Source organism: Prionailurus viverrinus, chromosome C1 (assembly GCF_022837055.1).
Source record: "Prionailurus viverrinus isolate Anna chromosome C1, UM_Priviv_1.0, whole genome shotgun sequence".
NCBI classification, from domain to species: Eukaryota; Metazoa; Chordata; class Mammalia; order Carnivora; family Felidae; genus Prionailurus; species Prionailurus viverrinus.
The window spans coordinates 42135280-42150322 of NC_062568.1; the positions used below are offsets into that span (position 1 = coordinate 42135280).

The 15043-nt window shown below is 34.8% G+C and overlaps 1 protein-coding gene across 4 annotated transcripts in view; it reads left to right on the forward strand.

Moving 5' to 3' along the window:
* Positions 1 to 14616, forward strand: part of TFPI (tissue factor pathway inhibitor) — a 104210-nt gene extending 89594 nt beyond the window's left edge. For 3 of the 4 annotated variants that reach the window (XM_047873312.1, XM_047873313.1, XM_047873311.1), the window contains 2 exons: positions 13614 to 13793; positions 14491 to 14616. In XM_047873312.1, coding sequence (XP_047729268.1) covers positions 13614 to 13793; positions 14491 to 14597 — 287 coding nt within the window. In that variant the 3' untranslated portion in view covers positions 14598 to 14616. The remainder of the gene's footprint in view (positions 1 to 13613; positions 13794 to 14490) is intronic. The other variant, XM_047873314.1, reaches the window with a different exon arrangement.
* Positions 14617 to 15043: the final 427 nt, after the last annotated feature.

The following is a 15043-nucleotide window of genomic DNA, read 5'->3' on the forward strand; positions in this document are numbered from 1 at the left end:
TGTAAATCTTTTTTTATTTTGATTCAGTGAATAGGAACAATATCATACCCCACAACACAAATAGGATAGTATTCATTTAAAATTCTTTCCGTTAAATAACAGTCCTTAGGTAGGATATTTGAATATTCCCAAAACATGCTAGATTATGTTGTTGTTATTAAGTAGAATATTTTTAAATATAATTTTAAAGTTTCTCTTCATGATGATAATAGGAAACATTTTAAAAGTTTTGCATGCTTTTACTAGAAAACGGTTTGGTGATTTTTTAAATTGCTATTTATTCTTAACTACATATTGCACATAATCTTGAGAATTTTTTTTCTAGTGAACCATCTTGACTGAAGATATCTGAATGCTTACCAAGCATTCTCTCACTACATGTGTGAGAGAAATAATTCTAAAACAATCTCTGTAAACATGTGCAGTTCTGTGCATAATGTTCAGAATGAAAAACTACCACAATTAGTTTTCTTTGACTTTTCCCTTGTGACTGGCACTATATTACAGTAGATAAAAGACTCCGAGCCTGAAGAGTTGGGCTCAAATCCCAGGTCTTTCACTTACTAGCTGTGCAACCTTGAGATACTTCATAACCTCTCTGAACCTTTTTTCCCAGTGTAAACTGAGGATGATAATATAGTACCCACCTTACAGGTTTTGTTGTCAAGTGAAATCAATCGATATACATAGCTCACTTAGCATAGTGCCTGATACCTATTCCATGCTATATAAATGTTACTCATTATTATTATTTATGGGATTCATAGAAATACACTGACAGTGCAGAGCCTGCTTGGGATTCTCTCTCTCTCTCTCTCTCTCTCTCTCTCTCTCTCTCTCTCTCTCTCTTTCTCTCTCAATAAACTTTTAAAAAAGTGATTTATTTTCTTAGTTCTCTTTACTTCTGTATGTCAGCTCTTAATAGCTGCCTTGGGACTACATCAGTTATATGATATTTGCGAAAAAAATCTTCAGATAGACTTCAAAAGCCCACTGGCAACTCAATCTGATATTTGGAAAATCATTTGGGTACCTGAGACTCACTTTCTCTTGCCTGACTGTATTCAGCATATGCCCTATTGGCCAGATTCTACATACATGTGAAAAAAAAAACAGGGAGAAAAAAAACATAAACATAAAACAAACATATACAGACACACGAAGACATACACATACATCTGACAGAGAAAAGAAACACCTATATATTTGACCTAGTCCCTCATTGCTTCATTGGCCTTTTGGAAGCGATGTTATATAAACTGCCTGAATGAAAGTCAGACACCATTACTGTTAATTTATAGATTTGCAAGACAATGTTGTCTTCTATTTGGCCTCTTGTTGAAGATGTGCTTATACATGGCAACCATGGAAACTTTTTGGAAAGAAACCATCCCTCATAATCTAAAGAGTTAAACATGCAGCTACATACCACAGTTAATCACCAGCACTGTCAACAACTGTGAAAAACCCCACTTCATCAAAAACCCACTGACATAGCCCCCAAAAAGTGTCTTGTTTTTCACAATGTGCTCTCAGACCAAGAAGCATAGAAACTTCCCTCATAATCTAAATATGCCTGCATGGTGAATCTGATGCCTCATACCCTGATTTTCTGATAAGGTGACTTTCTAAAAATAGATAGCTTGTGGAAGGGATCCATAAGACCTTCTATTTCCTGCCGGTAGAGCTGGTGAAAAATAAAAATGTGGCACTTCATCTCTGCCAAGACTGCTTCATCCAAATACAGTCACCCTAGGTGACCACTGACTACTTTCGCTAATCCTTTTCTTCCTGGACCATCTCTGGTTTTAACAAGGATACATTTTCTGCCCCAGTCATGAGATTCCTCCAGAGAAGTGTTTCTAAAACTTGAATACACAGATACTTTTAAAGAAAAAAACCATAGACTTCTAATTATTTTTAAACCAAATTATATTGTATGACATTAATTTTGTATGGACAAGTAAAATAGTAGGAATAAACTAGTTATGCATGTGACGATTATACAACCAGAAATCAAAACTTATTCACAAATTAATACAAGCTACAAACAAATTAATGATGGCACTTTAAAAATATTTTTAATATTTATTTATTTATTTGAGAGAGAGAGAGAAAGAGACAGTGTTAGAGAAAGAACAGGAGCAGGGGAGAGGCAGAGAGAGCAAGAGACACAGAATCAGAAGCAGGCTCCAGTCTCTGATCTGTTAGCACAGAGCCTGATGTGGGGCTCAAACCCATGAACTGGGAGATGATGACCTGAGCCAAAGTCAAATGCTCAACCAACTGAGCCATCCAAGCACCCCATGGCACTTTTTAATTGAAATTGGGGGCACCTGGGTGGCTCAGTCGGTTAAGCGACCAACTTCTGGTCAGGTTGTGATCTCCTGGTTCATGAGTTTGAGCCCTTTATCAGGCTCTGTGCTGACAACTCAGAGTCTGGAGCCTGCTTCAGATTCTGTGTCTCCCTCTTTCTCTGCCCCTCCTCCTCTCGCTCTCTCTCTCTCTCTCTCTCTCTCTCTCTCTCTCTCTCTCTCAAAAATAAACAAACATTAAAAAAATATATAGTTGACATACAATATTATGTTAGTTTCAGGAGTACATTTATGGTAATTTGACATGTATGTTCACTATAAAATGATCACATAAATGTGGTTACCATCTGTCATCATACAAAGTAATTACAATATTATTGATTATACTCTCTCTGTTGTACTTTATACCCCCATGACTTATTTTATAACTGGCACTTTGTGCCTCTTAATCACCTTTACATATTTTGTCTATTCCTCTACCCCCTTGCCTTCTTACAACCACGAGTTTATTCTGTTTATAAGTTTTGTTTTTTATATTCCAGTATAAGGAATGGTAATGGAACTTGTCTTTCTCTGACTTATCTTATTTGCCATAATACCCTCTATGGCTGACCATGATCTCACAAATTGCAAGTTCTCTTTCTTTCTTTCTCTTTCTTTCTTTCTTTCTTTCTTTCTTTCTTTCTTTCTTTTTTTCTTTATTTCTTTCTTTCTATGGCTGAGTGATATTCCATTGGGGGTATGTATATGTATGCATATACCACATCTTTATCCATTCATTTATTGATGGATAATTGGGGTGCTTCCCTATCTTGGCTATTGTAAATAACACTGCAGTGAACATAGGGGTGAATATATCTTTTTAAATTGGTGTTTGCCTTCTTTGGATACTCAGTAGTGAAATTATTAGATCATAAGGTATTTCTAATTTTTTAAGAAGCCTCCATATAGTTTTCCATAGCTGCATCGAAATATACTTCCATCAATAGCACATGAGGATTCCTTTTCCTCCACATTCTTGCCAATGCTTGTTATTTCTTGTCTTTTTGATACTAGCTATTCTGACAGGTCTAAGGTGACAACTCGTTGTTTTGATTTGCACTTCCTTGATGATTAGTAATGTTGAGCTTCTTTTCATGCACAGTAAAACCTTGGTTTGAGCATAATTTGTTCTGGAAACATGCTGTGTTTAAAATTGTTCATAATGAAACTTAGGAGAAAAGGTAATTTCACTAAACTTACCATTTGGTTTTGTCTTGGATCACCTAATACAGATAGAACCTTGGTTTGCAAGCATAATTTGTTCCAAAAACATGCTTGTAATCAAGGCACTTGTATATCAAAGTGAATTTCCCCATAAGAAATAATGGATTCATTGCACAACCCAAAGATATTCACATAGAAATGATTACAATGCTGTAATATAATACAAAATAATAAAGAAAATATAAAATATAAAGAAACATAAACAAATTAACCTGCACCTCCATTTGAAAGCCTTCGTGGCTGGTATTAGGGAGACAAGAGAGAGGAGGGTTATTGTGTAGGATGACTTTCATGATCACTAACGGGATCCCTGCTATCTCTTGGCTCAATGGAATCTTTCTGCATGGGGCCTTTGTATATGCTCTCACAAATGTTGACTACAGGCCAGTATTAATAAACTCTTGTCATGTACTGCTTTTAATGTAACTGGCAATAAAGCAGCAGAGGAAAAGGGTCTATATCTGTAGGCAGCCTGACCTAGAATGAGGCAAACCATTCCTAAGTTTACCTTTGTATGGAAAAGTGAAGGACTGTCCACAGGTGCTTTGAAGTGACAAAAAATACACTAGTGCCAGTTGTGGGCACCTTCCAACATTCTGAAAAATCCCTGATTTCTGCCAAACACTGTGGCCTGAGACCCAGCATCCGAGCATGGGAGACAATCACCCACAATCCCGCAGCAAGAGGAAGAGAGGGAGAGAGAGAGAGAAGAACCATTGGCTCAGTTGTGATCATGTGATGTTCAGCATCACATACTACTCATATTGCAAGACACCACTCATTTATCAAGTTAAAATTTATTAGAAATGTTTGTTCATCTTGTGGAACACTCACAGAACAAGTTATCCACAATCCAAGGTTTTACTGTATTTCTTCGCCATTTGTATGTCTTCTTTAGAAAAATGTCTATTCAGGTCATCTGCTTACTTTTAAATTAAATTGTTGTTTTAGTGTTGAATTGTACAAGTTTTTTGTATATTTTGTGTATGAACACTTTTCAGATACATCATTTGCAAATAGCTTCTCAGTCTTAGAAGGTTGCCTTTTAGTTTTGTTGATCGTTTCCTTTGCTGTGCAAAAAAGCTTTTTATCTTGATGTAGTCCAACCTGTTTATTTTTGCTTTTGTTGCCTTTTCCTGAGGAGACAAACTCCTAAAATATTGGTAAGACCGATGTTCAAGAGTTTATTGCTCATGTCTTCTTTCAGGAGTTTATTTATAGTTTCAGGTCTTAACATTCAGGTCTTTAATCCATTTTATTTTTGAACATGGTAAAGAAAGTGGTCCAGCTTTATTCTTTTGCATGTAGCTGACCAGTTTTCCCAAAACCACTTATTGGAAAGACTTGTTTTTTGTCCACTATGTATTCTTCCCTCCTTTGTCATAGATTAATTGACCATAAGAGTTTGGGTTTATTTCTGGGCATTTTTGTTCCATTGATCTGTGTGTCTGATTTTTTGGTGGCACATGTTTTTTGTTAAAAGGGGAAAAAATCCCCATTATCATATGAATTTGGTATATATTGCTATAGAGCAGGTTAGGAATGAGGAATAGGTTAGAAAATCTTGTGCTATGTTGTAATTCTCTGACGGCCCTTCTTCTCTTTGAATAATGACCAATCTTTGCAAGAATAAGTTTGAGAAGCATTATTATAAAATCTATTAATTAGGAAAATCCCAACTCCATCTTTTCTAGGGACACAGTGGAATATGGTTTCTAGTCTTCCATCAGATCTTAATGCTATTAAGTGGATAGCTGACTGGTTAATGCAAATATGATCACAGAATACATAAAAGCCTGGAACTCTGGTCTGTTATTTCTAGAATCAGTCCAGGGTGAATATGCAAATTCAATAATTCTTGTCTTTAAATATTTGATGTCTTTGATTACTGCTTGGCTCAGCACTGTTACTCTCAATATTTGTTTCCACTGTCTTCATTTGATGACCTCTCTTTTCCCTATTCAAACTTGATACACTCCAACTCTACGCATGTAACTTGGGGTAAGAAATATAGAAGACATTATGAACCTGAGCTTCACAGGAGAGAATTTGGAAATTGGATATAAAAAGGAAGTTGTGACAGCTTTCTTTTTCTAATAACTATTAAAATATCTTTACTTATTGTTATCTTCTAGTTAGTTTTCAGAGAACATATCATAGTGGTTAAGAGCACTGGGTTTGGGGCAAAAACATGTGGATTTAAATTCTAATTCTATTTGCCAACTCTTTTTTGTGGCCTTGGAAAAAAAATTATACAACTCTTGGCCTCAGCTTCCTTATTTGTTATATGTAGAGAGCATATCTCACAAAATTTTGTGATCATTATGATGACATATATAAAATTCTTAGCCCCAGGTTTAACATGCAATAAGGGGTCAAAAGTATTAGTATTTGAAGTTTTTGATGATGATTATCTGGTGTTGGTGGACGTTTATAGCAGGAAAAAATAATCAGGGGTATTACTTGTATATATTTTATTAGTAATAGTTTTTTAATATAACTAAAGCCTGTAACCTTGATATGAAGTATCTTCATTCAGTATACTTAATACTATTACCTGAAATAAAATAAAGCACTTCTAAAATTCAAACATAATTATAAAACACCAATACATAGTTAGTGTCTTTGGATCATATTTCTAATCAGAGGACTTGCAAATCTGTGTTTCCAACTTTCTCTTATGACCTGAGGTTCAGAGCCATTATACTTAATGTCGGTTCAGTTCAACAAATACCTCCTATATGATGGGAATTGTCACGGGAACTGGAAGTCTTTTGATAATAAAAAGGAAAGGTGGTTTTAGTGCTTCATAGGCTTGCCTTTGAAATGGGGGAAAGGCATAGATACAAAGATGACTTCACTGCCTGCACTATATGCTAAGACACAGAGCTGCACAAGTGTTATGGGAGGACAGGGTCACAATATTGTACTTCCACTGCAGGGTATCACAATTAAAATTTTGTCTTTTTAAAGCCTGGGTTCTATCTTCTATCTAATATCTTGGATTTATTTGTGTAGATGCTGGCTAATGCATGGGCATAGTTCACAATTCTCTCTTTATTCAGGGGTTTTTCTAAGTAAAGCTACAATGAAAGAAAGCCATGATAAAATTATAAATTATAGGGGTACCTGGGTGGCTCAGTTGGTTAAGTGTCCTGCTCTAGGTTTCAGCTCAGGTCATGATCTCATGGTTCGTGGGAAGGAGCCCAGTGTCAGGCTCTGAACTGACAGTGCGGAGCCTGCTTGGGATCTCTGTCATCCTCTCTCTGTCCCTCCCCTGCTTGTGTGTTCTCTCTCTTTCTCAATATAAATAAATATTAAAAACTAAAACACAAATTCTAAAGCTTATAACTATATTTCATACTATATTTTAAAATATTCCATCTTCTAGGTCAATCAGTCTAGAAATACTAGAATTATCTTCTCTCTAGCTCTCTTCCTGCCCACAGTCAATGTGGTAATTAATTTTATCTATCTCCAATGTACCTACTTCAGTTAGGGTCATCTCATATTCTCCTTTATTGCAAGTCTCCTGTAGAATTTAGCCTACATATGCCTGGTTGAGCTTGCTTCATGTATCAAGAAAGAGCAGAACTGTCTTTTTGATCCTTCGATACTTTTGGCTGTTCATTAATGTCTATATCATAAAATCCAAGTCTATAAGTAGTCAAAAACCTTCTTAATTTGGTCTAAATCTACTCTTCCAGCCCTGCATCCCACTATGCTCTCCATGTACTCTGTTCTTCAGATAGCCTGGAGATTTCAAAGTACCCCAAACAAACCAGGAATATCCTGACTTTTGTGCTTTCCTTCACCTATTTCCCCTGTATCTCTTCCCCTTGTTGAAATTAAACTCTTCCTTAAATGCCAATCAAGAAACTAAATAAGCATTAATTTTCACCTTTCACTAAAATCTTGTAGGGTGTTCAATTTTGCAGATTTCATGAGGAAAAACTTTTCTAAATATAAGACATAATTATCTCAGGATAAATTATACTCGGAACAGTTTCGTAATTTGTAATTTTACCATGGCTTGCTTTCTTTGTGGTTTTATTTAGAAAAATCCCTGGATGATGATAACTTTGTAAACTCTTTCTATTGGGTTAGGCCATACCTAGGCCAAGAAATCCAACCAATAAATAGCTATACAACTTCTCTTCTTCTTTTTTAATCTGTGGAGGCTTCCGTATCAGGGCAAGGTATCTTACTGTCTGTTCCTCCATGACCTTTCAATTTGAAATGCTTTTTACATTTCACTTTCAGCTACATTACTGTACACATAGGCCAAAAACAAAACAAACAAAAAACCCAAAACCCCAAAACCCAAAAACAAAAATCCAAATCAAAACAAAACTCCACAGTACTCATTTTCCCATTCCCTGCTGTCTTTTCTTTTCTATATAGAATGTCAGTTTCTGCCCATTTAACACCAATTCTCCCTTGTCAGTGAATGGACTTTTCCTGTAGTACAGATTTACTCTCTATAAGTAGCAAATTGACAGATGGCAGGTTTACTCTCCATTTCTAACCACAGATTCCAATATCCAGCCTTTTCCTTATGGCCCCAGGACTCTCGGATCTAAAAATATTTTTATTATCTAATAATATTTCTAACATTATATATTTTATTTTGTAATGTGAACATTATAATGGCAGACAACTTGAAAAAATAGAAAAGAAAAAGGAAAATCAACCATATTTGCATTTCACAGAGGCAATCATGGCCAAACATTCTAGCATATTTCCTTCTAATATTTCTTTGCTATTTTTGATTCCTACCACACCATGAAGTAAATAAAATACAAGACTGAAAGTAGCTTCTGGAGAATCCCTAACAGCATAGAGGAAGCTCGGCATTGTGGAGCTATAACCTGGAGAACAGCTAAGCTTCCTACCTATGAAAACCATCTCTACAGTAATCAGCTACTTTTGTGGGTATGAGGAGAGAATAAAAGTGAATATAAATAAATGCACTGGAGGGGCTCAGTCAGTTGGGCATCTGACTGTGGCTCAGGTCATGATCTCACGTCTCGTGAGTTCGAACCCTGCACTGGGCTCTGTGCTGACAGCTCAGAGCCTGGAGCCTGCTTCAGATTCTGTGTCTGTCGCTCTCTCCCCTTCCCCTGCTTGCATCCTGTCTCTTTCTCTCTACCCAAAATAAATAAACATTAAAATACATACATACATACATACATACATACACTTCAGTAAGGTCCACATTAAGTAATTGTTTAGGCAATTTAAAACATCATTGTGTCAGTATATATTTATATAAACTTTCAGCAGAAAATTCAGCAGCATCTACCCAATTATAAGTTGAATATAGCTTTTACACAATTCTAATTTTAGAAATGTCCCTAGAAATATCTGAACCAGTGTATAGATGCTCATGAGCCATTATCTGGAATTGAAAAAAAAATCATCTATATACACATGAGTAATGGATTGACTAAGTATACTATTGTCGATTAAAGAAATGAAATACTGTACATATTAAAAATGATATATATGAATATGGAAACATTCACAAAATATTATCAAGCATAAAAAGATACACAGTACTATATGCTCATACAGTATATGTTTACCTATGCAAACAATTTGCAGGAAGATATCCACCAAAACACTGAGGGTGGTTATGGGACAAGGGTCAAATTATAGAGAACTTTTGTTTTCTATTTGTTATACTTCTGTATTAATTCAGTGTTTTACAATGATAAACTATAATTAGAAAGTTAAAATAGTTTTCTCTACTAGAAAATCATGGGAAAAAAAGAATATGTCATTCAAAGGAAAAAGGTTTATTATTCAATTCCCTAAAATAATCTCAGAAGACAAAAAATTTCCCAGCAAGTCATGGGGTGGTTCATAAATCCTAAATTGGTTGGTAAAATAAAAGCCTAAATATTAGGTATGTAAAGTGGGAGCAGAAAGACACCATAGTAAATATCCAAAGTGACTATAAAATTTAAGGTTTACAGTCTAAGTTTCAGAGAAAATTTACATAAGCCATTTTAAATATAAAACTGATTTTTGGAGTACCACCTTACAGTTTAGCAGCCATACTAGATCATGGCAGTTCCTGGCAGAATAGAAGTGGATCCTGAATTCTGAAATCTATCATAGACCCTCTAAATGGAAGCTATTCAACTTGTTGCTAATGGCAAGATCAAGACAGAATGCATTTGGTTATTAAATTCCCTTTGGAAAATGAACAGAAGTCAGGTTAGTGTCCTTTTATTCTTGCTTAAATATCTGAATAATTATAACCTGGATCAAAACAATTACATTATGCAACTACTTCAAAACCTTTATATTTTCTTTCATTGTAGATATCAAAGTCTGGATTTTGAGTAGGTGAGTGCTTATGTTTATCTAGAATAAATATGTCAATTGAAAACAGTCAAGTTTATCTCCTCATGAGGTACAAGAAATTTCAATTTCCTCACTTTTGGAGATTGAGCCAGATGGTAATCAAGGACTCAAAAAATCTTGGAGCTAAAATGTCCTTGAGAAACCATCTATTTCATATTTTAATTATATTGTTGTCTGTGCTAAAGTAATCCAATGATACTCTCAACTTCTTAGAGTTAAAATGATTTTAGGAGAAATGAATTCATTTACATAGAAGGTAGAATTCATGTTCTGAAGGTAATAGCCTTACAAAGACTCCCCATCTGATAATTATTGTATTAAAAACTTTTAAAAGTTAACTATTTATAATACAACATTCTTAGTAACTAATTTCAAATTTTAACCTATCAAAATACTTGCATTTTTAGAATTAGGAACTGCGATATTTATCTGGGTCGAAGGTGAGTTGTATTTGATAATCTGTGTAGGTAGTAATTAAAGTCAGGACAAACAAATTGAGATAGATGGACAACAGTAACTGGGTCAGTCACGGATAGATGCTTTTTAAGCAGGAGCCAGTGTCTGATAAAAGGGACAATTCAAGTCCATATGCCAATTCCCAGGAGGTCAGAGAGCAGCAAGCCAGACACACTCTGGTTCCGATGTCAGAGTTTCAGATAGAGGCAATCTGATGCTTGAGACAAATTAACTTGTAGTGAAACTCTCTGATGGCATCTGTGCTGGTCAACTATAAAACCCCTGCCTTCTTCTTGCCCTGTCCCATATTATAGGAAACCCTTTCCCTTGGCTTTGGAGTAGATTTGGTGAATGGCAGACATTGTTGGAAGACTTGGTGCCCAAAGAAAGACAAAAGCTAGGGTACCTCTCCCCACCAAACTTGTATCCTCCATGGCTTCAGATCCCCCTGCAGAGGCTTGTTATTGTTCTAGCTTTCACCTGGTGTTCTAGGCTCTTGGCCTAGGACAACAGAGGTTCCTCCTTTGTTACCTTTAGTCTAGGGATTGTAGCCTGAGATGTACTAGTCTATTTTGCTCTTATTTTGAAGTAGCCTTAATTTTGTGGGGCCAGGTTTACTACAGGTTAAGGAAAAAGAGGGATGGAATTGCTTCATGTTTTCAGAACATTTTGTCTTGGGGGTGCCTGGCTGGCTCAGTTGGTAGAGCATACAACTCTCGATCTTCAGGTTCTAAGTTCGAGCCCCACGTTGGGTATAGAGAATAAAAAATAAAATGTTAAAAAAAAAGAAAAAAATTATCTCTCTTGGAATAAGGAACTTTAGGTAGAATCTTGCTATTAAGACATAATAATTAACATTTGTAAAGAAGAAGTGTACAACTTACAGGTACATCTATGTATATTATCTTCAACTTACTGTGGGCTAATAAATCTTGTGTACAAAGTGCTAAAGTGAAACTGATGTATAAATCTTATCATCACACTCACACACCAGCTATGAAGCATCTATGGGTGCTTGTTGAGAAAAAAAAAATAGCCATTTTCTCTATTTCTCAAATCAGGCTGATTGCTTGTGGAGTATTTCTTTTGTATCTGAATACAGGTGATAGCTTGAAAGTTTGTGGAGACAGAAGTGGTAGCAACTGGTAACCTCCTCATATTCCAGACTCTGGGTTAATGAGAATCCAGAGCATATACATTGGGCAAGTTTGCACAATAGTAGGGCTCAATTACAGTGTATCTCTACTATACTGTTAGAAAATTTCTCTCACGGAAACCAATATTGGAGGCAGGAGACTTCAACATTGGAAGTTAAGCATATATTTTCACCAAATAACATCTTAATTTATATCTATGATGGCAATAATCATGCGCTATACTATAGCCCCCAAATAGGAATACATAAAAAAGAATTTAGACTACATGACTTTGTTTTAGTTTTATAGATCTAAGATGTTCTTTTAAAATCAGTATTTGTAGACCTAGGCAAAGACTTAAAGTCAAAGACAGTATTCTTTATGTGATTACAGTTCTTGAATTTTGACAGAATCATCATCTTTCTAAAATGTCTTATATATTCTTTCTATGGCCATCCCATTCCATTTATTTTCCAGAATTTCTCTATTAAATAAGCCATTATATCAAGACACTAATCTTTATTTAAATTATCAAGAAGGCAGGAGGTAAATCCAGATCCTTATTTTTTTCATGTCTAATTAGGATTATACTACTGTTCATTACTTTAGATTAGATCTCATGTCTCCTTCAAATTGTTTCATTTTATTTCTTTTATAGTTTTTTCATTTAGGGTTTGCTTGCCATCAAACCACTTACAGCTTTCTGCACAACCTCTTTGCCTTCATTGGCTGGATTCCTCAAAGTCTATTTTCTGCCAATTTTGCACATTTAGCATATCCTCTCTATTTTCTGTGCCACATCTCACTATTTGGCAAAGCTAGTACAGTTTTCTTTTATTGATTCCTCACCATCTACCAACTTGCCTGCAGTATTGGCTCACTAAGATCGAGCAGTTGAAATCTGCTGTTAAGAGTATCAGCTTCCCCTCACTGACAAGAATTCTCCAAAGAGCTAAAAGCTACCATTGAACTAAAACTATTTCTCTGCTTTGCCTTAAGAAAATGAGTGATCCATGGGGCTCCTAGGTGGTTCAGGTGGTTGAGTGTCTGACTTGGGCTAAGGTCATGATCTTGCCAACTGTGTTTGGGGCGGGGGGGGGGGGGGGTGGTGGTGGTGGGAGCCACATAAGGTTTTCTATCAGCCCAGAACCTGCTTTGGATCCTATGTCCCCATCTCTGTCTCTCTGCCCCTCCTCCACTCACACTTTCTCTCTCAAAAATAAACAGAAGAAGAAGAAGAAGAAGAAGAAGAAGAAGAAGAAGAAGAAAATGAGTGACCCTTTTACTACCCTAGTTGCATTTTCTTTCTTCTGTTTTTAAAGTGGTTAGTCCCATTGACACATCAGCATGTCTGTCTGGCTTCAACCAAGTGTTTTATCTTACCTGGTTTAGCAATATCCCTTCCTTTGCAAAAACATCTAACTCATCTAGAACTGATTTTTCCATTCCCAAGGAAACTTTCTTACTAAATCAAATCATCTCTTCAGGGCTCCTTCTCTGAAGCTTGAAATTAGAATTTGCTATACCTGAATTCCTGTGCTTTAAACTGTGATTACGTTACATCATTTAGAACCTTAGTCAAGAAAACACTCTTCCTCAGCTTCAATTCTTGCATCATGCAGCAAATAAAGATTTGCTACATCAAAAAAGGATTTTGCACCCCCCCAAAGTTGACCATTCATGAACAAAAATGATATATAAACATTGATTGTTTTTTCAAATGAATTTGGTTAATAAATTTTTATAAGTTAATTTTTTGAATAGTAGTTTCTCTTATTAGGACAACTAGTTTTTTTTCATTTTAAAGAGTCACCATAGCACTTCCCTTTAACAAATATATCTACTTTTTTATTTATTTGCGATAGATCTTACTGTAGTGTACACATGGCGATTAGTAAAGCATTTTCCTCAAATTGAAATACATGGATTTCAGAGAGTACTACCTTTATTCATTCAGATTACTGTTTTATATAAACATGCCACAAGACTGATCTATAAACAATAAATATTAAAGTCTCAGATTAACTATCATATGTGATTTACCGTGTTTTCTTGATGTTCTTAGAATTTTACGGTCCTTCCTGGTGTCTGACCCCAGCAGACAGAGGATTGTGTCAAGCCAATGTGAGCCGATTCTACTATAATTCAGTTATTGGGAAATGCCGCCCATTTAAATACAGTGGATGTGGAGGGAATGAAAATAACTTTACTTCTAAAAATGCATGTCTTAGGACTTGTAAAAAAGGTATAGAAAACATTCTTCCCCTTCAGTAGTACTTAGGATAACAATTTTAATGAAATTGTGAACAAATTTTAATCTAAGAAAATATTATGAAATTAGTTCTATTTATAATAAAAAATTATTATAATTAAGCTAATATATGCCCCCCTTTTAATTATTACATCTAGATGATAGTTCTGGAGATTTCAACTACAATTTCTCTTAATGTGTCTTCACAAAAAATAATCAGTTTTAAACAAAACATTTTATTCTTTTAATATTTATATACTAAGCTTTCATTTTAAATGATTATACCAAAATATTTGTAAGCTATCTTATAATGCACACTTTAATGTGGTTACTAATTTTCTTCTGAATATAAAAATGATGCATGTTTACTGAATATCAATATATAAATAAAAATCACATATAATTCCACCAACCATATACAGCCACATGTTCACTTTAATAAAACAAGCATGAATTTCTAACTGAAGATGAATAAAAATCAATAACATTCTTATCCATTTTTGCTGATTCTTATATATGCAAAATGACTTCCTTAGAATTAGGTTGTTCTACACAAAGACAGACAAATTAGAGGCTTTTAAGCCAGTTTTTTGTTTTAAATATTAAAGGATAATTTGAGAAAATTTTAGATAAAATGTTTTATTGTATTACTTTAATATGCATAATAAATTTGTTTCTCTTCCTTTTGTAGGCTTCATCCAAAGAACATCAAAAGGAGGATTAATTAAAACTAAAAGAAAAAGAAAGAAGCAGACAGTGAAAATAGGATACGAAAAAATTTTTGTTAAAAAAATATAAATTTGGGGGCACCTGAGTGGCTCAGTCTGTTAAGCGTCTGATTCTTGCTCTTGGCTAGGTCATGATTTCATGGTTGGGGAGATTGAGCCCCACCTTGCGCTCTGTGAGTCAGGTTCTGTGCTGACAGCATGGAGCCTGCTTGGGATTTCCTCTGCCCTCTCCCACTCACATACTCTCTTTTTCTCTAAATAAATAAATACACAAAATAAATAAATAAATAAATCTTACATTGTTACATTACTTCTAAATATTTTGGATGAAACTTTTCACTATAATTTTTTTTTCCTGAAATCCTTTTAATGAATATTTCCATCAATTTTCTATGTACAAGTTAACTGCTATTAATACATTTTTATCAGAATTCATTTCTTAATCTAGTCAAATTGCTTACTCAAGGACAATGATTTATTAACTGACTACTGTGAATTTACCTATTCTCTCAATTC